Source organism: Protopterus annectens, chromosome 2.part2 (assembly GCF_019279795.1).
Source record: "Protopterus annectens isolate FY-2018-M chromosome 2.part2, PAN1.0, whole genome shotgun sequence".
Lineage (NCBI taxonomy): Eukaryota > Metazoa > Chordata > Ceratodontiformes > Protopteridae > Protopterus > Protopterus annectens.
In genome coordinates, this window is record NC_056730.1 from 1,107,673,386 (window position 1) to 1,107,701,365 (window position 27,980).

A 27,980-nucleotide genomic window follows, 5' to 3' on the forward strand; every position below is an offset into this window, starting at 1 on the left:
ATATATATATATAGATAGATAGATATATATAGATAGATAGATATAGATGGATATAGATCTATATATATATATATATATATATATATAAATAAATTAGTTTTCAGTGAAAGAATACTCAGCTACCAAGACAGCAGCAGTTGAGATATGAACAATAACAAACATTAAGTAACAGAACACATGACAAGCTGGACACAAGGAATACTATGTAATAGCAAAAGAAACAGTAACCTCAGGAAGATGGTGATGCTGGGAAATTAGAAAATGAGTATTGGAGAAGAAAGAAAGCAAGCACCAGCAGGCGAGGACAGGAAAGCACAGCACCAGCAGCAGATGACAGGAAAGCACAGCACCAGCAGGAGAGGACAGGAAAGCACAGCACCAGCAGGAGAGGACAGGAAAGCATGGCACCAGCAGGAGAGGACAGGAAAGCACAGCACCAGCAGGAGAGGACAGGAAAGCACAGCACCAGCAGGAGAGGACAGGAAAGCACAGCACCAGCAGGAGAGGACAGGAAAGCACAGCACCAGCAGGAGAGGACAGGAAAGCATGGCACCAGCAGGAGAGGACAGGAAAGCACAGCACCAGCAGGAGAGGACAGAAAAGCATGGCACCAGCAGGAGAGGACAGGAAAGCACAGCACCAGCAGGAGAGGACAGGAAAGCACAGCACCAGCAGGAGAGGACAGGAAAGCATGGCACCAGCAGGAGAGGACAGGAAAGCACAGCACCAGCAGGAGAGGACAGAAAAGCATGGCACCAGCAGAAGAGGACAGGAAAGCATGGCACCAGCAGAAGAGGACAGGAAAGCATGGCACCAGCAGAAGAGGACAGGAAAGCACAGCACCAACAGGACAGGACAGGAAAGCACAGCCCCAGCAGGAGAGGACAGGAAAGCACAGCACCAGCAGGAGAGGACAGGAAAGCATGGCACCAGCAGGAGAGGACAGGAAAGCACAGCATCAGCAAGAGAAGAAAGCAAAGCACAGCACCAGCAGGAGAGGACAGGAAAGCATGGCACCAGCAGGAGAGGACAGGAAAGCACAGCACCAGCAGCAGATGACAGGAAAGCACAGCACCAGCAGGAGAAGAAAGGAAAGCATGGCACCAGCAGGAGAGGACAGGAAAGCACAGCACCAGCAGGAGAGGACAGGAAAGCACAGCACCAGCAGGACAGGACAGGAAAGCACAGCACCAACAGGACAGGACAGGAAAGCACAGCCCCATCAGGAGAGGACAGGAAAACATAGCACCAGCAGGAGAGGACAGGAAAGGAGAGGACAGGAAAGCATGGCACCAGCAGGAGAGGAGAAGAAAATGAAGCACTGGCAGGAGAGGAAAGGATAGGAAAGTACAACACCAGCAGAACAGGAAAGCACAGCACCAGCAGAAGAGGAGAGGAAAGCACAGAACCAGCAAAATAGGAAAGGAGAGTAAAGCACAGTACTAGCAGGAGAGGAGGAAAGTATGGCACCAACAAGGGAGGGGAGCAGAGTACCAGAGGGAGAGGACAGGAAAACACAGCCCTGGCAGGATAGGAAAGGATAGAAAAGTATAACACCAGTAGGGCAAGAAAGCACAGCACCAGCAGGAGAGGAGAAGAAAGCTCAACACTAGCAGAAGAGCAGAGGAGAGGAGAGGAGAGGAAAGCACAACACAAGCAAGGAGGGAGGGGGAGCAGAGCACCAGCAGGAGAGGAAAGCACAACACCAGCAGTAAAGGAGAGGAAAAACTGGTGAATAAGTGCACATTTACTGGGGAGACACAGGCAATGCAAGGGGACGGTTTACTTTACCTGTTTGTCCTGCAATGAGCATAGGCTGTACAATGAGTTGGAAGTGTTTATCTAGAACCGGGTGCAGAAACAGGACAAGAGGCTCGAGGCTAGCTGAACTTAGGCAGACCAAGGTCAGTTTCAATTGGTGTTCCACAGAGCTCTCACTGATCTTATCACCTAGTATTCGGCATGGAAAAGTGACCCTTCCTTCCAGGGCATAACACAGTGCAAAGAATTTTTCTAAAGTTTTGTCCTGTTGGCAAAATTAAACAATGTTACTTTACCTCATATAGTATGCACACAGTTTAAATTTAAGAATATTAGAATCATACTGATACAATGTGACAAACCTGAATGGCATGTTTTTCATCAGTGAACTATTACTTCTATCCACTCTGCACAAAGGAGAAATAATGAACTTTCTGTCCGAATGCCATATTGGTTTAATAGAACTGGTTAGTTTGCCATGCTATACTCACCTTAGTTAACTTTTAATGAGAAAGCTTAATTTTGCAATTAAACTGTTCATGTGATGCAATTATACAACATTGCCTCACCTTGTTGAACAGTATCTTATTTTTAACAAAGTTCTGTAATCTCAGGGTTGCTGACAAAGCTGTTTATGAAACAGCAAAAATGGATTTGGCAGAAACCTCATCTGGCTGTTTCTAAAATCAGCCAAAGCATGCTCTGTGCATTTTTGCTTCTGTCTTGTGTGTTTTGTCCTCTAAGGTAAAGTCCTAGTCCTCATAAAGTCCTATCTCTCATTCCTTCCCTCAACAATAGGGCACGGTCTCAGTACGCTGTTATTTTCTTATGCCATACCTTTTCCTCACATTTCTCAGCGTGCTGACATGTGCAGTATGTTAAGGGATTAGAGATGACATATTCACATAACACAGAACTCTTAAAGAAACATCTGCCTCCATACATCACATCATACATCTCATGACACAGTCAGTGTCTCTACTCTGTACAGACTGTATTGGTCAAGCCACCCAACTCAGCTCACTCTACAGACTTCCCCTTGGACAGGTGATCATGTATTGCCTTCTCACACATAGTCCTCAACAGAGTCCAGTTCCAAAGCACTACTTGACTTTACCTCACTAGTGGTACAACTGAATGCTTTCCGATGGTCCAGCTGTCACAAAGACACAGTTATTGGGGTGGGGACATACCCCCTTGTACCTCCTACTCTAATACTGCCAGCACTACTTGTGTATAAGTATTAGTGTACAAATATAGTTAAGCTCCTACGAGGGTGATTCATTTCGGTGCCACCCATCCACAGTGTCACCCAAACCTATGTTTAATAACTCATATTATGTGCTTTGATACCTTACTACTGCCAAACCTATTTTAATTTTCTTTAATTTTTACCTATACACTGAAAACCCATACATCCATGAAGATAAATAATGATTTTAATACATGGTACTGTGCTTTGAGTGAACATGCTTTACTAATTTCTTCATTTTCAAGTTTAGCTAATTTTTTATTAAAAATATAATGTAGAAAAGTAAACACCACCCACTAAGTAGTTCCTAGCTGCAAGCTATTAAGAATATAATAAATGCAATGACATCGAAGTGAGAAAAGTATCATTCATTAAATGAAAATGACCAGTGGGGAAGAGCTCACAAGTTTCTTCAAAAGAACTGGAAGTGTGGTAGAGCCAATAAAAATGGTAATAACCACAGAGCAAGAGAGCTCCAGGATGAAACAGTCATTTTACAGAAAAATGAGGTCAGTGAACTAGAAGTGAGGGGTCAGAAACAGTTACAGGTGGCAGGTGTCAGCTGCTAAATCACACAAGTAATTTATGTGTAATATGCATGGTTCCAGCAGTGGTATGAGTGGTCATCCGGTCCAGTGCATGTGATAATCATGTAAAGCAAATGGGAAACATTGTAAGAGGCTTGTTCTCTGACATGCATGACAGTGGATCCTGTGAGAGCCATGGAGCAAAAACTGAATAAAGAATTTTGCTGAACTCGTATCAGATATCTCAGCTTTCTAAACAGCCATAGAGTGGAATGTGAAAGAGATAGCCTGAAAGCAAGATCATGCAGGATTCACAAAATCCTGCGTTGTCATCACAATCCATCCAACTTCGGGAATCAATGGTAACGACAAAAGGAATGTCAAAGCATTGTTCTCCATCTGCAAGCAAAACAACAGACACCACGGAAAACAGGCCAAAGTGAAATAATGCCCAGTTAGTAGGCCTGCCCAAAGGAGTACAGCGAGATTCTGTTATCAAATATGTGACAGATGTAGTTTCAAGGGCACTTAATAGTTAACACCTGCACAATGAAGACTAGACACAATAAGCCATTCATTAGCAGTGAGACCTAAAGAGTCACATCTAAGCAGATAATTTTTCATTTTTTCAATTACCAAGACAGAAACTGAAAGCAGCTATGATAATTAGGAAAATAAAGCTGTCAGTATTTCCCGGTAAAAGTAGTAACAAAAAAGTAAGCATTTAATGAAGTTCATCAGTTTCTATATAAAATAAAGTCCCCAACCCACCTTCAGATAACCTGCAGTGCTACTGGTCAAATAGGAAGGTAAATTTTACAGATTCAATACATCACAGGAAGTTTTAACCTTCATGCCATCTAAGTTGCCAGTGAACAGTCAGATTAAAAGAATTAAGAAAACATACCAGAAATTATTGAAAACTGTGCTTGGCCACAAAGGGAAAAAAAGGAGCCATAACCAAGACACTGCAAATAGCCATACAAAATTTGCTACCCTTGCTTTTTGCTGAAGGACAGAGTGAGCCATTGCATAAAGAGGGTGAGAGAATGGACCCAATGTCACTATGCAACTTTAAGTACCATCTGTGGTTCCATTCAGGAAGACATTTTGGTTACTGTTCAAGGACCTGTGCAGAAAAATAAACAGAGGGAAAAGCAACCAAACATTTACATGAATTAGAAGATATTATTTAACAGTACAGATTTAACTAACATGAAAAGAACCGGGAATTGTCAAGAAGCTTCTCTGGTGACTGTACTGAAGTAAGCGCTGGACACTAAGCAGGGAAAGACCCTGCATGAAGGGTGTTAACTCGTTTCTTTTTTTTTCCATAATAAATTTTTATTGAAATATATTTTCCAAAAACATTACAAAAATACAATAAACATCACACACATAATACACTATAACTACTACAAACCATTTATACAATATCTACATGAAATGCTTCCTATATTTAATATATTCCTAAAATCAGTATCATGCTAATATAATATTGAAGACCTTTTCCCATATTTTCGGGTTATTAATATTTTTGTTAGTTTGTTTCAGAAGTAATTTATGTGCTAGTATATGCTTTATAGCCACAAGCTTAAAATTATTCCATGATGTCTTATGTGGTTCTAGCCAATTTGTGGCTATATAGAGTTTCATCAGCAAAAAATATTCATACAAATAATAGTTTGCGATCTGGAAAGCTCTCTTGGAGGAATGTGTAGAATCATAAATTCCCATGACAGTGTAGAACATTGATAACCCATCTTTTGCAGTTGTACTTTAAGAGAGTTCCAAAGTTTATATACGCATTTACAACTCCAGAACATATGAAGAAGATCCGCTGTTTGATCTGCACAGTATGGACAAATTGGAGAATTCCTAGGGTTAAATTTATGTAATCTAAGATGTGTGTAATATGCATTGTTCCAAATCATCAATTAGCGTGTACATCAGTTTTTGAAAAGAAACTGATTTCCTAGTTATATCAATTGCTTTTAATATCTGATTGTCTGTTACTGTTACTTTGTTTACCCAATACTCTGAAAGCAAAATTTTGTCCTGAAATTTCAAATCCTTAATTAATTTATATGCAGTTGCTATAAATTTAGTGTCTTGTTGGATAGCTTGCCACAGTTCAGAGCACTTATCCACAAATCGCTGCAGGTTTAAAGTTCCTAAAGTAGCTCAAGGCAAGTTCTTTAACTTGTCTCATTATAACAATGTAACTTCTAGGTAGATTCATTTCCTGTCTAATTTGTAAAGCCGATAAGTCAAGTTTATTAAAACATCAAATAGAGTCAGATTAAGTATTAATGGAAATTTGCTGAGATCGATCAGCTGATTATTTAGTTTAAAATTAGATTCCTGTGGAAAGGTTGAAAAACCATCATATATTGCAATAAATCTACGGACTGAAATAAAGTTTGCAAAGATGAGACACAGGTTATTATGTGGCCCATGACCCCATATTTTATCAGACTAATTTTGTCCATAAAGGGCAATGCTTTAGGATTTATTTTCCTATCCAAAATATGCTTATGATTCAAGACCACCCAAGTTGGTATCCATTTTGTATTCGTTACATTATAATTAGCAATTCTTAAAATTTTATTAGCGTTTACAATCAAATAATATGCTTCAAAGTTTGGTAGCTCAAGTCCCCCTCTTGTTTTAGGTGTCATTAATTTCTCATAAGATATTCTAGTTCTTTTTGGGTTCCAGATAAATTTAGCTAGATCTTTATGCATTTGTTTAAAAACTGTTTTTGAAACTGATAATTGGGCAGACCTAAATATGTATAACATTCGTGGTAGTATATTCATTTTCACTATTGATACTTTTGCTAATACCGGTAGTTTTAAATTCTTCCATCTGTCACAATCAGCTATTATGTGTTCCCATACTGCTTAACATTATTGTTATAAAAGTCCTTATTATCCGTAGAGAAGTTGATACCCAAATATTTAATATTTTCTTTACATGTTAACTTCCCCATCAGGGCCATTAATGAAAAGGTTTTGGGGTTCTTAACGGAAGATATTCGCTTTCTGTAAGTTAATTTTATAATTAGAAACTACTGAAAATTCGTTTATGAGCTTTAATATCTTTTCACTGTCCGAAATTGGGGTTGTACAATAAATAATAAGATCATCGGCGAATGCTGACATTAATATTTTATTCCTATAAATTATTGGTGCATTATGATACAAATTTTGCTTGATATATAAAAATAGGGTTCTAGATATAGGTTAAACAATAAGGGGGACATGGGACAACCCTGACGAGTACCATTTTTAATCTGTATTCTGTTAGAATAAGTCCTATTGATGTATAGCGTAGTGTATGGATTACTATATAATATTTGTAGTATCTGAATGAATTCTTGGGGCAAGTTAAAATAGGGTAACACATCAAACAAAAATTTATGTCTACTCTATCAAATGCTTTCTGGGCATCTATTATAAGAGCATAGATATTAAAGTTGTTTTGTTTAGCATACGTCATCATATTATGCAGTGTAAGTGTGTTATTGCTGGTTTGTCTAGTTGCTATAAATCCAGCTTGTTCCTTAGAAATTAGATATATCAAAACCTTCTTTAGTCTCGATGCTATAATTGATGTTAAAATTTTCATATCCACATTCATTAGTGCTATTGGTCTGTAATTATCTGGGTTAAGGGATCCAATTGGTTTTATGTATGAAAATTGTTTTGACGCATTGAGGTGGGGGTCACTAATTTTATTTTTAGTTATATAATTAAATACATGAGACAATTCTTTTCCCAAACTATCAGCAAACTCTTTGTAAAATTCAGCTGTAATACCATCAGGCCCTGGCGACTTATGCACTTTCATATGTTGAATTGTATATACTATTTCTTCTTTAGAAATAGGTTTAATCAGGTCACTTTGCAGGCTCTCTTCTAATTCTGGAAAGTAAATTTTTTGCAGAAAACTTTTATTCTGGTTATGTAGAGACCTATCAGTTTGCCCCTCATACACCTTAGTATAGATATTCCCAAAAACATCAACAATATCCTCAGTTTTAGAATATAAAGTCCCCAACCCACCTTCAGATAACCTGCAGTGCTACTGGTCAAATAGGCCAGTAAATTTTACAGATTCAATACATCACAGGAAGTTTTAACCTTCATGACATCTATGTTCTTGAACAGTCAGATTAAAAGAATTAAGAAACATACCAGAGATTATTGAAAACTGTGCTCCTCAAAGGGAAAAAAATCAGCTCATAATCAAGACACTGCAAATAGCCATACAAAATTTTCTTACCCTATGAGGCTTTTTGCTGAAGGAATCCTCTAAGAGCTTGAGCCATTGCATAAATAGGGTGAGAGAATAGACCCAGTTTCACTATCTGTAAACTTTAAATACCATCTGCTGGTTCCATTCAGGAAGACATTTTGGTTACTGTTCAAGGACCTATGCCTTCTTGTGTCTTTTTAAATAAACAGAAAAAGCAACCAAACATTTACATGAATTAGAAGATATTATTTAACAGTACAGATTTAACTAACATGAAAAGAACCGGGAATTGTCAAGAAGCTTCTCTGGTGACTGTACTGAAGTGAGCGCTGGACACTAAGCAGGGAAAGACCCTGCATGAAGGGTGTTAACTCGTTTCTAACAGAAGTAAAAATCCTACAGCAAGGAAGTTTGAAGTTCCATCAGTACTGGTTTATTTGTACAACTGTCTTACAGCCAATGCACTTGCAAACTGTAGTTCACAGGTTCATAGGTGTGTACTAGGCTAATGGCCCTGGAGCCTTTACAAGCATAGCCCATAGGACTACCCTGGCAACATGCCACCCGACCTTAGTTCCCAGTGCTTCTGTGTTGAGTTGAGCCACTGGAGTGATCCCGGGGTGAATTTTCTATTTCCCATCCACTCATCAAGATTTCTCTTGAAGAGGCCCAGTGAGGTGCTCTGTTTGATATGTATGGGAAGTCTATTCCATAGCATGGGCAATCTCTGGGTTATGAACCTGTCCCTCCAGCATGTTCTGTTGACTGTGGTAATGAGGTTGAGGTCTCTGGAGCATGTGGTGCAGAGGGATTGGGATTTCTTTAGATGTAGCATTTCTAACAGAGCTGGCTCAGACATGACTTTGTAAGTCAAGCAGAGATCGCCTCTAAGTAAACAATATGAGACGATAGTTGGAGTTTTTTGAGTCTGTCCATACAGGACAAGTGTTTAAGGCCTAGGATCCTCTTTGTGAGGTACTTTCATGGCCTCTCCAGCTGTTGCATGTGTCTAGTGAAGTACATGCCAAATGGGGCATTATATTCGATGATTGGCCTAATGAGGGAAGAGTAGAGAGACAGATGATGACCTCTTTCTTCTTGGATGCAAAACCCTTGGTAATGAGATGACCACAGTGACAGTGTGGTGGTTGAAGGAGAGGTTTCTGTCAACCTGTGTCACCAGATCTCTTATAATGTCTTCAGTGTTCAGTGGGCTCCCATCGATGTGGTAATTAGTGGGAACCGAGTTTTTCCCAAAGGGGATGACGACGCATTTTTTGACATTAAGCTTAAGGCCATGGTTTAGACACCAGTCATTGGTCTCAGTGAGGCCTTTCTGTAGGAAGTCTACATCACTTGGGGAGTTAATAATGGCTCCCAGCTTGCAGTCATCTGTGAACTTGGTCAGCCAGAGTCCCTCCGTGTTGGCCTGGACTTCTGAGAAGTAGATGCCAAACAGAAGAGGACCCAGGACCAATCCCTGTGGGACTCAACTTGTGACTGGTCGGCAGTCTGACTTGGAGTCAGCTACATTTACACTGTGGGTTCTATCTGTGAGCCAGTTTGCAACCCACCTAGTGATATAGGGGTTGATGCCTAGTTTGGTGAGTTTATCAATATATCAATAATTCCTGATTGGGGAATGGTATCAAAGGCCTTGGCCAGATCGAGGTAGGCTGTATGAACTGCCTTGCCCTCATCCACAGCTCTAGTGACAGACTCAAAGGAGTCAACCAGGTTGAGCAGGCATGATCTACCTTTCACGAAACCAAACTGCGTGGGATCTAGAGTTAGGTGATTACCTATATCCTTATTAATTAGGTCCATGATAATGCGCTCCATAGCCTTACATATCAGACTCATCAGGCTAATGGGACAATAATTCCCAGGGTCTGCAGTTGCTGCCCCTTTATAGAGAGGGATATCTGTAGCAGTGTGCCATTTGGTAGGGACAAAGCTTGAGGTGAGGATGTGATTGAACAGGGCACACAGATGTGGTGCCATTTCACTTTGTAGTTCATGTAGAACACATCCAGGGATATTGTTGGGCCCCATGGAAGCTGCATTCTTGGCCTTGGACAATGCAGCTTTAACCTGTGCGGCAGTAATGCTGGCTGCCCAGCATACCTCTGGTATTGTGATTGGTCCTTTAGGGGGGGAAAGAGGGGTAAAGTTGACACTGAATCTGCAGACTGAGTGTGGAGCATGTTCAGTTACTAAATAATTTTATTTCACATGACCCAGAAAGTGGGGACATCAATGTAGGTGGTTTTCTAGTAAATTTCTAGAAGATATCTGAGACTTTTGGGTGGGAGTCTGGAAGTATTTACATAAGGTAGTGGAGAGGTGTGCGTATCTCCTGCCTTTTGTACAGGCAGTCTAATTTTCTGTGATATCATAATGGCACAGTTATAGGTGACTAGGCAAATACTGTCACAGCAGCTCATTTTACAATGGGGCACAAGATAAGCATGCCCATTAGCACTACTACTTTTTCTGTCAGCTACAGAAATGTTATCAAACATGGTCAGGGAGGGTCAGATATTAAAATGGTGGGAAGAGGTCCGGCTGAATACTAGGAATCAGCTGCTTGCCAAAAACTATGGTGTCTGGTCTAGCCAGTGGTAAATGCTCTGTAGTTACTTGAACAACCAGATAACATTCCATTGAGTATTTAAGACTCAAGGCCAGTTTGAACAAGATACACACACACACACATACACACACACACACACCCACACACACACACACACACACACACACACACACACACACACACACACACACACACACACACAGATATATAGATAAAAAAAGAGATAGAGAGATTCTCCCTGAAAAAAGGAAGGCTGGGACAAATTGCAAAGTGGATTCCCCCCTTTTGCCTGGGTAGAGATTTTATGTTAGACTTAGAGATGGAATATATCTGTGCTTTGGACTTGAAGCCACTATAGCAGGATATATTTGTGGTCTTACATGCATGGATGGCCCTGAGGATCTCACTGAATGAGAAATAAGTGTTATTTCTAAAGATTTTAAATACCCTAATGTTAATTCCACCCCTAGCTATCATCTACCTAAATACCACAGGCAACATCACCTTACCTACCCCATACTATCTAACAAAATAACCAAAACCCTAACAAGTCAAAAGAGGAACTACTTAACTAAACTAGTTAATCCTACCCTACAAGATGGAGACATCCACCCCAACCCTGGCCCTAACTCACCACCTCCCAAAAACCACTCACCTAACCCCACTAATAACCTCCTTATAGGACACCTTAACATCCAAAGCATAAATAAGAAAATACCCTTCATCCATGCCCTTTTAGATACCCACTCATTTGACATTCTCTGCCTCTCTGAAACCTGGCTAAACACAGGCACTAAAGACTCAGAGATTATACCTCAAGGTTATAACATAGTTAGACACGACCGCTTAAAACGCAAGGGTGGTGGAGTAGCAATACTTTTCAAAAATCAACTTAACATCACTACTCAACCAGCATGCCCAAACCAAAATAGCAAAACAGAAGCCATCATTATTAAACTCCAACTTAATACCAAAAAATCTATTTACATTATTTGTTTGTATCTTCCCCCAGGTAATAACATCCCAATATTAGAAGACTTTCTAAGTTGGGTTTCTACCACCTACCCCCAAGAAACCATAATTCTTGGCGTTAACATAGACTGGAACTCTATTAATAATGACAATCCCTCCTCTCATATTAACCTACATGGTTTCTCACAAACTATTACCTCAACTACTAGAGTCAATAAGCCCAGTAAGAAAGAGAGTATACTAGACTGGATACTCACAAATAAAGTTAACAAACAATATAAAGTAGGTACTTTGCCAGATGACATCAGCGACCACTCCCTAACCTACATTACTAGACTAAAATCAGAATATGTTAACCTCCCAAATACAAGGCTAATTCGATCTCTCAAGCATTTTAACATAGACCTCTTTAAAGCTGATCTGAGAGCATGTAAATGGAATCGTTTAAAATCACTTCCCCTGGAGGAAGCAGTATTATTGTTTAATACTACATTCTTATCCATACTTGATACACATGCTCCTGAGCGCTCTATTAGAATTAAGACCAAACCGGCCCCATGGCTGACCTCCAATACTAAAAAACTTATGCATGCTAGAAACAAAGCATGGACAAAATGGAGATGTGATAGACAAAACCCTGATTTAGTGAATTTCCGCCAGCTTAGAAATCTTGCAAAAAAATCAATAATCTCTGACAAGAAAAACTTCTACTGTAAACTTCAGGAAACTCATATTAACAACTCCAAACAGTTCTGGTCCTCAGTAAATAGACTTCTCTCCCCAGGGACTGCTAAAACTCCTTCCCCTCTAAATGCTGACCCAGAAACCCCTCTCCAGACTGCTAATGTCTTCAACTCTTTTTTCTCTGAAACTATTCAATCCTTAGCCAAACAGATGAACCCTAACAACTCTCAAATACCAACTAACAGAACTACCTCCTCTTTCAACTTCTCTCTAAAACCTATATCTACCTCTTTCATCTATAAACTCATTCACAAACTGAAACCCTGTACCCCTTCCGCTGACAAACTCCCTTCTCTGTTCCTTCAGAAAGCTGCCAAAGAAATTGCTTATCCTATATCCTTACTTATCAACAGAACTATCCAAGAAGGAACCATCCTTGATATCTGGAAAATATCCTATATTATCCCACTGCATAAAGGTGGTAACTCCCTTGACCTTTCCAACTTTAGACCAATTGCCCTTCTCTCACCCCTAGCAAAGATCATGGAAAAATGTATTCATCAGCAACTAGTACACTATCTCTCTCTTCACAGCATAATAGCAAACTGCCAGCATGGTTTCAGACCCCACCACAGCACCACCTCTGCCCTTCTATCCTTTGTAGATACTATCAACAAAAATCGAAACAACAACACTCTCTCTTCCGCTCTTTTCATTGATCTCTCTAAAGCTTTCGACATGGTCAACCACTCACTCTTAATTCACATTCTTGAATCTCTCCCTTGTGATAAACTAGCCACTAATTGGTTTAAATCTTATCTTAGCAACAGACAACAAGCAGTAATATGGGAAAACCATATCTCATCACTCTTGCCTATTTCCATCGGAGTTCCCCAGGGCTCCATTCTGGGTCCACTTCTGTTCTCCCTCTTTATTAACGACCTTCAGACTGCTATCCCACAAGCTACCTGCATACAATATGCAGATGATTCTACCCTTATCTGCACAGCCCCTTCCTCTACTGAACTGACATCATTGACCCAAAAGACCTTTAACAGAGTAGAAACTTGGTTTTCTAGACGTTTTCTCCTACTAAATGCCAAAAAAACTAAACTCCTCCTCTTCTCCCCCACCACTCGGTCCCCTCCTTTAAACTTTACCATCTCTTCAAATAATGGCACCATCATCTCTCCTCATCCAACCACTAAACTCTTAGGGATAACCATTGACTATAATCTTTCCTTCGATCAGCACATTAACAACACCATCAAGATTGTTAACAGAAAAATTGGATCCCTATATCGCATCAAACCTTTTCTAACCCCTGCAACTAGAACCAAAATTGCACAATCTCATCTCCTATCTACTCTCCTATATGCTTCCCCCATTTATACAAACCTTAAGAAAAACAATCTTAATAAACTTGCAACTTGCTATAACAACATAGCTAAACTGCCACTGGTAACCCCTTTAGGACCCACCATTGTACAAACCTAAAACAACTTGGCTGGCTCGAATTTCAAAACTACCTAATAATCCCTCAACTCACTATAGCCCACAACATATTACACCGTCCTGACAATACCCCTATACTCTCTCAACTTCTAATCCCTTACAACAATCTCAACTCACTTCGCTCCTCTAGTAAACTCATGACAAAATCAATAAAGGTAAACAATACAGCAGGTGGTTCTCTATTCACTAACACTATAGGTAAAAGTTGGAATCTCTTACCTAGTGACATAACCTTGACTACATCCTTGCCTCAATTCAAACAGAAAATTAAACTTTACTACCTAAACCATTGGCTTTGTTCCTGCAGTACACCTGACTAACCTTTTCTCTTACACACTTCTTATCTCTACCTGTCTCATTTTTCCCTTCTTTTAACTGTTCTAATCTAACTATGCATAATTTATGTATAATTACTAATAAGTAATTGCTAATATGTAATGCTAATATGTAATGAACTGCATACGGTAAATGAACTGCATATGGTAAACTTGTTTCTCTTTTTATCTTTCCCTCTGTATTGTCTTTTGACTTCCAATTTTTGCTATTTCTAAGGATTAATGATTCTTCTATGTAATGTACTTAGTATTTAGTGGAGCTTTTCTCCTCGGGCCTCTGCTGAAAATGGACATGTATCCAGTCAGACTAGCCCGGTCAACAAATGTAAAATAAATAAAATAAATTTTGTAAATCCTGTCTCATGTATCTTTTATAGTACCAGCTGAGTGAACAGCTAAAATAAGATGAGTTCTGGACAGCTTCTTCAGGAAAGCACATATGTTAAATTGAAACCTTATACTTTGCAGGGAGATCGATCAACAGGAGGAGATAGGCACAGATAAACAATGGTATTTAGAGTACACAGATAGCTACAGGCATCTACAATGACCTTCCACAGTGGCCGAGGTTAGCAACTAGAATGATGGGAGGATTTCCAGTATTAGGCATGTACCATAAGTCACACCTTGCCCATCTGAATCAATTCCACATCTATTGGGATATTTGATCTCAGTATGGATGAAAAGAGAAGGAATACTGCTCTGACTGGAGGAAGGTGGGCATGGAGATCTTTGGTGTTTTATAATAGAAGTTGGTAGGTGGTCATCCTGATAACATTTGCAGAACTGTAGGTGCAACATGACCTAGGAAAAACATGAACAGTACAGCTCTCTGCAGTTAAGACATGCAGCTGGCATGCCATCAGCACTAAAGCAGACAGTGGGAGGATAATTCATTATGATGGGCACTACAAAGAACAGGACTAGCCAATCAAAACTGGAGAAAACAAAAGTCAAGCATATAAAGCAGAGGTGAGTCTGCCAAAGAAAATAATAGAAGGTATATTAAGGTATGTGGGGTTGAAGATGAGTAATACAGGCAAAATGTGTGAAGCGCTCAAACCTATTCTGAGGATGTTTGCAGTCTTTCCAGCCACACTTCTGGCATAATGCATAAGGAATACCAGTTATGGTGAGGAAAAAAGATATACTGTAAGTGACCAATGTAAAGTGTACAGAGGTGAAGGAGTAGATATGATACTCAAACAATGGGACTGCTCATATCATAGTGAAAGTACACATAGATCCTCTAATGAGAGATTTGTGCCTTTAGTCTCAGTCATGGGGAAGCAGGCTTGTAACAAGTTGTCATGAAGTAAAAGCTGTGGATTTAAAATATACTGCCAAGTGATTAGTGCAGATGAGACACAAAATTCTGAGTAGTGGAGAAACTCTAAGGAAACAATATTTACAAGCTGCCCTACTGTAAGGACTCATAAGTGTGAGCTCTGGAATTATGAACAAAAGGTCTAGAAATACAGGAAAACAGCAAATGCTGAACATAGCTATTTACTTTTTGAAATTATTTTTTGCAGGGTACAAGATCGGCCTGCACTATTTTGATGTGCCAACTTTGAGACTACCATACTTTTGAGAAAGGGGAATATCCAGAGAAATGGGAATCTTGAACTTAATGTAGGCAAGTCCACATTTTTGGTCATTCAGTCTCAGTCTTCTGGGCCTCATACTAATAGTATTTCAAACAGTTATTACTTACTAGCACGGGGAGAACAGAGATGAACTCCGGGGTGCAATGGGGAGAAAAGTAAAGTAAAGAAGAGAACAATGGATTTGGTGCCACAAGCCAAATCCAGAACCTTTTTGGAAACTGGCATAACCTGTGCTAGTGTTTATTTCCTATGTGATGTAATGGTGTCTTGTGACTGTACAATGGTAGATATAACTAATGACTGTTATGCTGATGTTGTTAAAATAGTTTGACAATCATAATACAACATTAAAAAAAGAAAAAAAAGATGGCTGCAAATAACTTGCTATCTTTAAGTGACATGTTCTCTTCCATAACAGACACACTTACACTGTGCCTGTAAATGGTCGAATGAGAACACAGCACTACCTCGGTAAACAAATATAAAAAAAGAATATACAATTATCTTATATAATTCAGCTTGGCAAGCTAAGAACTTGGTTATATTCAACTGGACGTATAAGAGAATTTAAGTACCCTTTTCTGCACTTTTTTTTTTTTAAAAAATACAGTATTTAAATTGATTTAAACTGTGTATGAAGGAGTGTTGAAGGAATTTTTAACTGGTTATTCTGCTCTTCAGTAACTTGAACTAAAAGCTAGTGTTGGCTGAATCTTGTTATTTGCTAGTAATTACAGGTGTGGGGGTAGCCACATGCTTTGATTTCCTGTCCTTGCATATTTAAACTGGTGCATGTGAAATAATTCCTGCTTTAAAACTTCAGCTTGGCAAGCTAAGAACTTGGTTATATTCAACTGGACGTATAAGAGAATTTAAGTACCCTTTTCTGCACTTTTTTTTTAAAAAATACAGTATTTAAATTGATTTAAACTGTGTATGAAGGAGTGTTGAAGGAATTTTTAACTGGTTATTCTGCTCTTCAGTAACTTGAACTAAAAGCTAGTGTTGGCTGAATCTTGTTATTTGCTAGTAATTACAGGTGTGGGGGTAGCCACATGCTTTGATTTCCTGTCCTTGCATATTTAAACTGGTGCATGTGAAATAATTCCTGCTTTAAAACTTCAGCTTGGCAAGCTAAGAACTTGGTTATATTCAACTGGACGTATAAGAGAATTTAAGTACCCTTTTCTGCACTTTTTTTTTTTTTAAAATACAGTATTTAAATTGATTTAAACTGTGTATGAAGGAGTGTTGAAGGAATTTTTAACTGGTTATTCTGCTCTTCAGTAACTTGAACTAAAAGCTAGTGTTGGCTGAATCTTGTTATTTGCTAGTAATTACAGGTGTGGGGGTAGCCACATGCTTTGATTTCCTGTCCTTGCATATTTAAACTGGTGCATGTGAAATAATTCCTGCTTTAAAACTTCAGCTTGGCAAGCTAAGAACTTGGTTATATTCAACTGGACGTATAAGAGAATTTAAGTACCCTTTTCTGCACTTTTTTTTTAAAAAATACAGTATTTAAATTGATTTAAACTGTGTATGAAGGAGTGTTGAAGGAATTTTTAACTGGTTATTCTGCTCTTCAGGCAGTGAGATCATATTCTGATTTCAGGCACTCCTACTGTGTACAAAGAGAGCATCTGGGAAATAGAAAAAAAAATAAGCTTATTTCCTGCCTTTCTTGTTAAGTGGTACAGACTATTTGTAGGCTTCTGAGCCCCCAAGCCCTTCTGTGTTTGAGGGAAGCCTTCTAGCTTGTTTTTTTTTCTTGTAACTAGCCAGTTTTCTAGTTTCAGCACTCAAATCTGTTTCTTTGATCTCAGCACTTGTTCAGAAAAAAAAAAAAAAAAAAAAAAAATTTCATCTGCTTTTACTGTACTTGTGTTTTTACCTACTTCTTTTTACTTTTGCATCATCTTAAAATACTCAATTGTATTTATTACTGCTTGGTGTAACTCATTCTAAGCCTTTTGGTTTAAACACTTGGGCTTCGGACCAGTTAGTTGTTTTGCACTGAGAGGGTTTGTGGTCTGCACTGTTGTGGCAGAACAGGTAGCTTACATCCTTCTAGGTTGAGAACTGCTGATTGAGGGCTCAGTGTCTGTTATTCTAAAAGTGTATTAATTCTGGTTTAAGCACTTGGGCTTTCAAGCCAGTTATTTTACATTAAGAGGGTTCGTGGTCTGCACTCTTGTGGGAGGAGAGGCTGGACTCTGCCCTTCTGAGCTGGGAATTTCTGGTTAAAGGCTTATAGTGCATGCATATCTGAACTGTTTCTTACTGAAGTTGGTGCCTTGTTTGCTGTGGCATAGACTGGATTCGGGCCTGCTGGATCTAGCTTTGTTTGTGTAACTTGAGCACTAATCCAGACATTCTCTAAAGTATTCAATGGTATTTATTACTGCTTGGTTGTAACTTGATTAAAGTGTAGCTATCATTCAAGTCTTTTGGATTAAGCACTTGGGCTTCAGACCAGTTGTTTTACATTAGGAAGGTTTGTGGCAAGCACTGTGGTGGCAGGACAGGTAGCTTTCATCCTTCTAAGTTGGGAACTGCTGATTGAGAGCCCAGTGTCCAAGTGTATTAGTTCTGGTTTAGGCACTTGGGCTTCAGGCCAGTTATTTTACATTAAGAAGGTTCGTGGTCTGCACTCTTGTGGGAGAAGAGGCTGGACTCTGCCCTTCTGAGCTGGGAATTTTCTGGTTAAAGGTTTATAGTGCCTGAATATTTGAACTGTATCTTACTGAAATTGGTTCACCTTGTTTGCTCTAGCATAGACTAGATCCAGGCCTACTGAATCTAGCTTTGTTTATATGCTTGTTGTTTGTTTGCTTGTTATTTCCCTGGAAGCTAATTCCACCTAATATAACTTCTCAGCTTCTGTGGATCACTAGTAATATCTGCATTGCTTACTGTACTTATTTCCTTGTTTCACTTGAAAGAAAGTTACTGTTTGTCGCTTTTGCATTTAGTTACTTGTAACACATTGCACTCAAGTTACCTGGCACTTGCTCACTAAAGCAATTATATAAGTCAGCACTAAAAATTAAAAGCACTACACCCTCACTCCCCACTGGCCCTTGTTTTCAATTAAGGATTTCCCAATATTATTCTAGCATGTCCAAAGGTCAGTTGTCAATCTCCTCTCCGGTCCAGCTGGTGAATCTGGGAATCTTGAGGCAATGTTATAACTGCCTCATGTACACAGACAACCCTCTCCTCCTCCCACATACCACAAATACTTGCGAGATGCAGCTATTTAGCCAAACTGGAGGCTGAGCTCTCTCAACTCAGGACTGGCAAGACCAGACAGGAGGAGAAGGCAACTACACACACCACAAAACCAGCCTCACATAATGCTACCACTCCACTGAATCAAACACATAAACACACAAAGACATACTGGAGGCTCTGAGTAAAATTTACCTAAACAGCAGAGGCCTCCAAAGCAGACACCCAAACAACTGCTACCTCAAGACACCCCACAAGCAACACATAAACCACAAAAGCAGTGTGCAAAGCAGTCACAGCCCTTAAGGCCAAATACAACACCAAACATACTTGTCATAGGTGACTCCATAGTCAGACACACTGACGTCCCACTCACCAGGCTGAACAAGGAGAGGGTCACAGTAAGCTGCCTATCGGGCGCTAGAATCCGCCACATAACACAAGCACTGGTCACTCCACGGCAAGTACAAATATGACACAGTCATTGTCCATGCTGGTGTGAACGACCTGAGAAGTACCTCCCTGGACTACATGAAAAGAGACATAGAGGAGCTCTCTGATTATGTAGCCCAGGCAGGTATGACCCTAACCCTGAGCAGTATCCTTCCTTCACCAAGAATGATGCCACAATATAGAGACAAGATGATCAGCTTTAACAATTGGCTTAATGTCTGGTGTCATTCAAAGGGATCCAGTGTCTGTCTGCCTGGGATGACATGCTTGACAAGCCACGCTGCTCAAGGGACGGCTTGCACCTGTCACCCTGGGATTCCGGATATTGGCTAAGGCTCTTGCCACCCCATAGTGCCTTTTTAGGCAAGGCTCAAATTCTAAACCTACCACCCTAGAAAACAAAATGGGAAGAAATTGAGGGTAATGCTGCTCAATGCCAGAAGTCTAAATCTCAAAATGCACGCACTGAGGCCCTTCTCAGTATGGAGAACATCGATGTCTGTGCTGTAACTGAAACCTGGTTCAAGGCTCCTGAGAGCACCCGGCACTATTAGGTTTTACCTCATATCATGCGTTCGCCCCAAAACCCGGACCACTCCACAAAAGGAGGGGTGTATCCATATTCATAAAGGATACTCACACCTCCAGGTTGGTGGCAACGCATGAAGCTCGGAAACCATCCAGGTGCAACTAACCATAGGCAAAACTGCTCTACAAATTGTAGCATGCTACAGGCCACCCTCTCAAACTCAGGAACCCCACACAGCCTTCCTGAAGACACTGGAGGGTATAAATGTATCTCCAAACACCATCATATTGGGTGACTTCAACTACCCGAATATAGACTGGGAACATTACTCAAGCCCTAACTTTCTAGCCCAACGGTTCCTGGAGTTCATAAATTCAAATGCCATGGAACAGCTAGTTACTGTTCCCACGAGAGGAGAAAATATACTAGATCTCATTGTCACAAACATGGGGACAAAATGCTCCACACCGAAGTATATCCCTCATTGGTGAGATCTGATCATAAACTAATCGCACTGGAAATCCACATCCCGCCCCCACCCCAAACAAGAAAGACCATAGTGAAGAACTTCTCTAAAGCAAACTTCACACTACTCAAGACTGGTGTGGTATCCTTCAAGGCCCCTGAGTCAGAGGAAACCACAACCCAAGCTGCGGAAGCCCTTACAAATGCCTTCTATGAACACCTCCAGGACTGCATGGATCAGGCAATCCCAAATAAAACCAAGACTCTTTCCACAAAGGGCAAACGTCCAGTCTGGTGGACCCCAGCCATTAACAAACTTTACAATAAGAGGAGAAAGCTATTACATGATAGAACAAAATCCATAAAAGGGAAGTCACCCTGATCATTATTAGTAAAAAATACGAGCACTCATAAAATCAACTAAGGCCAATTTTGAGAGAAAAATTGCCATGGATTCAAAGGACAATCATAAGGCCTTTTTCAGCTATGTTAGGAACCTGGGTGGAAACTCACAGATATGCTCAGAATTAGTCCAAAATGAAACAAAATCCACTGCACCCACAGACATTGCCAACATACTGGCAGACAGGTTCAGTGCAAACTTCACCCCCCTCTCCCCCCCTAAATGAGAGATAACTATCCCAGCCGAGTGTAGCCTCCCGGACATCTCAAATGCGCAGGTGGAAGCTGCTCTCTAAAGCTAAAAACACAGCATCAATGGGACCGGATGGTGTCCCCGGCTGTGTGCTACACGAGCTAAATGAGGAATTAAACCCGCACATAAGGCAGCTGTTTAATCTCAGCCTTACCACAGGATACGTGCCTAAGGAGTGGCGTGACGGCAACTGTGGTCCCACTCCACAAAGGTGGCCTCACGGACCCTGGTAATTACCGCCCATAAGCTTAACAAGTCTAGTCTGCAAAGCTATGGAGAGGATCATAATGGAGCTCATAAACAAAGATATAGGGACTTGCAGACATTGGACCCGACCCAGTTTGGCTTTGTCAAGGGAAGATCATGCCTTTGAACTTGGTCGACTTCTTGAAATAGTCACCAAGGCCATTGATGAGGGAAAGGCAGTCCATACAGCCTACCTTGACCTTGCAAAGGCTTTGACACAATACCCCACTCGGGTATTGTAGAAAAACTTACCAGCTTAAATGTAAACCCATATGTCACAAGATGGGTTGCAAACTGGCTTAAGGACAGAACCCACAGGGTTAGAGTTGCTGGCGCTGTGTCAGACTCCAAGCCGGTCACAAGTGGTGTCCCACAGGGCTCGGTCCTTGGCCCCTATTGTTTGGCATCTACTTCTCAGAAGTACAGGCCAACATGGGAGGACTTTGGCTGACAAAGTTTGCAGATGACTGCAAACTGGGCCATAGTGGAAAGTGCATCGGACACGGATATCCTTCAGAAGGGACTCACGGAAACAGATAGCTGGTGCCAGAGCCATGGCCTGAAGTTAAACGCCAAAAAATGTATAGTCATACCCTTCGGGAAAAACAAGGTAACCCCAAGCTACCATATAGGTGGAAATCCACTAAGCACAGAAGAGGTTATCAGGGACCTGGGGACCCAGGTTGACAGTGGCCTTTCTTTTGACACTCACATTGCTAAAGTGGTTAGAAAGACCTTCTACATTGCCCACCTGATCATGAAGGGATTCACATCCAGATCTAGTGAGGTCATTGTTCCCCTGTACTCTTCACTTATCAGACCAATGATCAAGTACAATGCCCCATTCGGGATGTATCTCACCCGACATCTGCAGCAATTGGAGAGACCCCAAAGTTCCTCACCAAAAGGATAAAGGACTCCAAAATCTGTCATATGCTGCCAGATTGAAGAAACTCCAGCTCTATTCAGTCGCATACCGTCTGCTCAGAGGTGACATGTGCCTGACATACAAGGCCATGTCCAACCCGAATTAATGGACATGCTCCACCTCAAAAATCCAAATCCACCAAAACCACTAGAGCAAGCGACTTAAACCTTAGCACGGATATAAATAGGACGTGCTGGAGGGATAGATTTATCACTCAGAGACTCCCTATGCTGTGGAATAAAATCCCGGTCCATGTGAGGCAGAGCACCTCGCTGACTCTGTTCAAGAGAAATCTAGACCTGTGGATGGGAGATCGTAGGTTTACCCCGGGAATCATCTCTGGGTCACTGCTGGACAGAGGCACAACAAACTAATGGGCACAGTATTTTTTCATATAAGGGGTGGCGTAAGCCACAATAATTTGGGCTAGGCTTATAAATGCCTTAGGGCAGATAGCCTAGTATAAACCTATGAACCTATGAACCTATGAACCATACAATTATCTTATTTTGATCTGCAATTAAATGCTGAGAAGGACAGAAATTGCTGTCATAATGGGATAATAATGGACCATTCAGTGGTGTTGTGAGGCCTAGCACCACAGACAAAGGGCCTCCTTACCTTTAGAAAAGCAATTATTTCCCCATAATGCCCACAGAGGATGGCCTGTCTTCTGTCTTTGTGTTTGTTTGACTTATTGTGCTGTGATATTCTGTATTTGTGTGTGTGTGTGTGTGTTTGTCATTTTGTACGCATTTCTTGTTAAAAAAGCAGTCCCTTTTACTTATTGTGGTAGTGTTAAGCCAATTACGACACAATTTCTTTAAGTTTAATTTTATTAAGTACAGAGTAGCTGATTGTAAGTTAAACACTATAAATAATGTATGATAAAAGTCTCTATATGGTATTTTTAAACAAAAATAATAATCACATGGAACCTTAGTTACAGTATTGATAAAATATTATAGCACGTATTGATATTATACTGATATGTTATTACTTTATATTATGTTATTATTTTGACGTATGTTTCTTCTCCTTCTGGTTATGTCTAGAGAAAGATGGTTTTAAATATTTTTATTTTAGTTTTATTTATAGTGTTTATTTATCATTTATTGCTTGCTTTGCTTGCTTTTTATTATGCATTTTTATTGTGTTAAATTTGATGTGATTATTTCTTCCAAACAAATAAGGCTAAACACTGCTTTACTTGTCCAGTTTAAAATATTTTCTCACTTTTAAATTTACTGTGAGTTAGAGCTACAGGTGATTGCTGTCCAGCCTGGCAGCAAACTGGAAACTGACTCTTTATTAACTGACGACTGGCAACATGAATGAGGTGGGATGAACATCAGTTCCACAATTCTTCACACATAAGTGTATTATTTTGAGGTAACATAACATTATAATGCTCATAAGGACAATTGCTTTGGTGATAACTCCAAGAAATGAAAGACATATATGTAAGCAATAATACTCCTACACTATCACTTTTCTTAAGTTGGTTTAGAGGACGGCATGCTTGTAGCATTTATTTAATTGGGTTACTATGATAATTTTATGTATATATTATTACTATTGTAATATGTATTTATGCAATAATTTTACATTTATATCTTACGTTAATGTGACAGACTTTTTGTTTTCTATTTCAATGGGGACTGTTGGTCATTTTCTACAAGTATACTTTATTTACTTCCTGTCCCTACATGCACAAATTAAGTTCCCATTTGTGGAGTTTATGATTTTACTTTTATCAGGAATGTTTTTACAGCTGTTCCTGAATTGATTAGGTAATGTACTTAAACATGAGAGTCCTGTTATTTTATTGCTGTAAACTTGTCAGAAGTAAGTGACCTGATAGGACATCAGAGGCATGCATGTGCTTCCACACATGAACAATAAAGGCTCCTGTGAAAATGCAGACTGGTAGAGCCAAATGGCTGCCCTCCAGACCATACACTCATCACATGCTTTATGTCTGCTTTCCAGCTGGTATCAAACCCAGCAAGGCAGAATTGACATTGGCTTCTTACTCCCACCCCTCCTGTCATCAATCCCACCTCATATGGATCATGGTTACAGACCTCTTTACTGGTACCATGAAGCCAGCTTTAGCACATTTACATGTCTTATTTACACATCACCCTTTTTAATAAAAGAGTTGTACTTTAGGAGGAGGAGGGGACGCATCTGGTTCACCCACCTCAGCATTACATTGTAATGGATGAAAATATGGGCTAAGTGGTAAGACACCCAACTGCTGATAAAGATAATAAGAGACCCATAAGGAGACCGTTAATGAAATAAATATGGACATGCATGCACACCACCAACACACACACAGACACACACACACACACACACACACACACACACACACACACACACACACACACACACACACACACACACCCTAGAACAATGAAAAGAATGAGCCTTACCTGTGTGTGAACTGAGGAGACAGCTTGCACGTCTATGTCAAAGACTCCTTTGTGACTTTCTATCCATTTAACTGATGAAGGACTCTGAGGAAGAATCTTCTGAATATAATGGAAAAAAATCAAATCAGTAAATCATATCTGTTCTACATATAGAAAGTTACACAGCAAACCAATATCCTTGATCTACAAATTAAAAAAAAAATTATAGTCTTGGGGGAGGGGTTAACTGATTTTTTTTTTCAAACTTTTATTGTATTTTTGAACATTTAATATGCAAAAACATCAAGATGACATATCTTCATGAACAGACTAACCTTAAACTATCAATTAACAAGATCATGCCTTTTAACTACTATTCTTGGGATGACAAAGTTCTAGCACCTAAAGAAAATGGTTCTTTTATACAATTAAATGTTTGGCATAATACAGGTATACATTTAGAGTAAGCGGTATGTGGCAGGATTCATTTACACATACTACATACAACTATTTACATATAGTGCTGCAATTATTGAAGTTAGTGAGTGATCGCTTCATTACAATGACAGTCAAAAAATGAAATCATCAGAGACTATCTGTTAAAATCTCATAAGGAGGAAACTTCGAGAATCAGCATAGGGATAGGATGATTAATGTCTTCTTGTTATAGTTTATTTCAAAGTGTGTTCCAGGATAAGATTTCAGAAGCTGAGACATTCCATGCACTTATTCTTATTAACTATAAATAGTTTGAGATATGATGTATTTAGAGGCCGTATTAACAAAGCCCTTCCACTCATGATTTGACCTGTCAAGCCAGTTTTGGGTGATGTACAGTTTGACTAATGCAAATAGAGCAATCAGAATATTCAAGTCAGACTTGGGCATATCAATAGGACTCACATGCAATATAGCAAACTCCCAAGATAGGGTAGACTTCCCATAGCCCATTTTCTGAAGTTTGACCTTTAATGAGTTCCACAGGTGATGTGCATATTTGCAGTACCAGAGAATATGTAAAAGGTCCGCTGGTTGAGAAGGACAAAAACGGCAGAGGGGAGAAGTGCTTGGGAAGAACTTGTTTAGTCATTCTGGAGTATAATAGGCATTATTGTTAACCATTAACTGGGTGTATACAAGCTTCTTGAAGGGAGAGAATTTGTTTGTGTTATTTAAAGCAAGAGTGAGTTGAACATCAGTTAAATTAGAATTCTTTTCCCTCCAATATTGAGCATAAGTAAGCGAATATTAGGATTTAATGGCCTAAATTAATTTGTATGAAGCCAACTTGTTTTTGAGTTTTAAAAACTACATTAGGGATTGTGCAAGGTTTACTACTTCTTTAACTCTGTCTGGGATACCCCTAATAGAAGATACCAGTTCTTTAATTTGTCTCAATATTATGGTATATTTGTTGTTTAGGTTTAGATTAGTTTTAATATCACTTAATGAATTGTCCTTAAGTTTATAGAAGTCCCAGACAGTATAGTTCAAGTTTAATATTTTATTGCCTAGCTTCAGGTTTGGGTTTAGATGGACAGGTTGTAGAAGGACAAGTGTATTTTCAAGGTGTAAAAAGGAGAATAGATTTTGAAATGTTTGATTTTATGTTTGATTAGAATATGTATTCTGGTGTCCTTTAGTAAGGATCTATCCATGAAAGGTAAGGATATATGGTTTATGTTATGTGCTTTGATATGAGCGTGCCATAGTTTGATCCATTGTGGAGTGTGAGGGTTAATTGATTTTTCTGAATAATGTACTTACTGTTTGGCCTTGAAAAAGTCATTTTAAAGAAGCGCTCATGGGTTGTCACTGAAAACAGATTCTTCATAATGTTTCTGCATTATATAAATAATTGCTTCCATACAGAGATATCTATAATGCAGTATCAGCCAACTTAATGTAACAAAAGTTTGTAACAGGCCAGGCTTTGATTCAGTCATACTCCTTTTCTTGGGTTTGCGTTTGAATTTAAGGCTGTTTTTATCTTTCGTAGATCCTTAATTGCTGATCATATGCACTTTTATCTAACAAAGAACACATATGTTATTTCCCCGCAATTCTAATCCATGTTTCAGAAGGAGTGGGATGAAGGGGGCAGCCACCCTGGGTACAAGGTATTAGTGGGCCCAACTGCCATTTGATAATAGGGCTTATTAGAGTACCAGCACTTATAGGTTTTGAATGACAGTACTGTAACTGATGTTCGAGGCTGAAGCAGAGTGCAGACTGGGGAAATCAAGGAATCAAAAAGACAGACAGACCTTGCTCCTCTCTGGATGAGTGGTAGACTGGGAACAGATTTACAAATCTCTCTCTCTCTCTTTTTTTTTTTTTTTTGCTCTGCAGTTTAAAGTTGAGGTGCTCCAGACTGGGGAATGACACTGGACATTAGATGCACAAGTTACAGCTCATCCGTATTTAGATTTTGTACTCATACAGATTAACTCATGCTCCATAACAACTACAAGCTGTATAACAAAACTCTTCAAAGTTCACCATATTAAATTCCCTTGCACCTCCATGTCTGTTTTGATTTGCTTTTTATTATTAATTATAAAACTAGTTGAACAATGTATTATTTGAGCTGACCTGGGTTCATATTCAGCCATGAGATCAAGCAGACTGTTTTTATGCCTCAGAGAAGCACATATTATTACTGTGTATTTGTGAATGTGTAAGCAAGCCACATTTGTTGCAGAAAAGAAACTACAAACGTAGGGTTACCACCTACCCTACTATACACAGGAAATCCCATATCTGGGCAGTAAGGACATTTGTTATTTTACATGTTTTTCCCCAAAGGACACAAGATTTTAGAGAAACAAATATTCTGACTTTTATTTTGGTAAAAAATCTAGTCCTTTGCATTGATTTTGGGTACGCTTTTTTCCTAGAAAATCTCAAGTTTCTGAGAAGAATTGTCACTCTTTGGACATCTAAAAATGTTGCAACTCTGGCTAACAGATAATTTAAAATCAAAAGGTAACCCATCACAGGATACACTCTCGCTTGGATAATACTAACACCAACAAATTAAAAGCACAAAAGATGGAGAAGGGAAATTAGTTACTGTTTTATAAAATAAACCATTTTTTGCCAAAAGAGTGGCCTTATCAATAATAAAAATGCTGCGCACAAGTGACAACATTTTAACTATATCTAATAAATCCTATAACACAACAACAGTTCTTTCATGAGAGTCCAGTGCCTTGAAAACACAAATTAACTAATAACTCTTGAAATCATGCAGCCTATTACTTTGATCATATCCCTTTAGTATTTACTTAAAAGGCACTAAACCTTACATCTTTAGCCCATGGCTACACCTGCCAACTGTATGAATGGTGATCCGTTGAATAGAAATACATTCTTAACTAAAACAGTTTTTATCATACTACAAAGATTTTCTATCTCTTTCCCTGACATGGTTGTATTATTACACAAAAATTCACGAATTGCACTGACACCATAGTCATTAGGAATTACAGTAAATAGGGAGCTTATGTCTAATGTTACCAATATACTC

The 27,980-nt window shown here is 39.4% G+C and overlaps 1 protein-coding gene across 1 annotated transcript in view; it reads right to left on the minus strand.

The window, feature by feature from the left end:
* Nucleotides 1–27,980, minus strand: part of DOCK8 (dedicator of cytokinesis 8) — a 1,731,107-nt gene that overhangs the window by 785,165 nt on the left and 917,962 nt on the right. The window contains exons 20-21 of the mRNA XM_044064485.1: nt 24,470–24,568; nt 1,792–2,026 (exon numbers count right to left, since the gene is read on the minus strand). Coding sequence (XP_043920420.1) covers nt 1,792–2,026; nt 24,470–24,568 — 334 coding nt within the window. The remainder of the gene's footprint in view (nt 1–1,791; nt 2,027–24,469; nt 24,569–27,980) is intronic.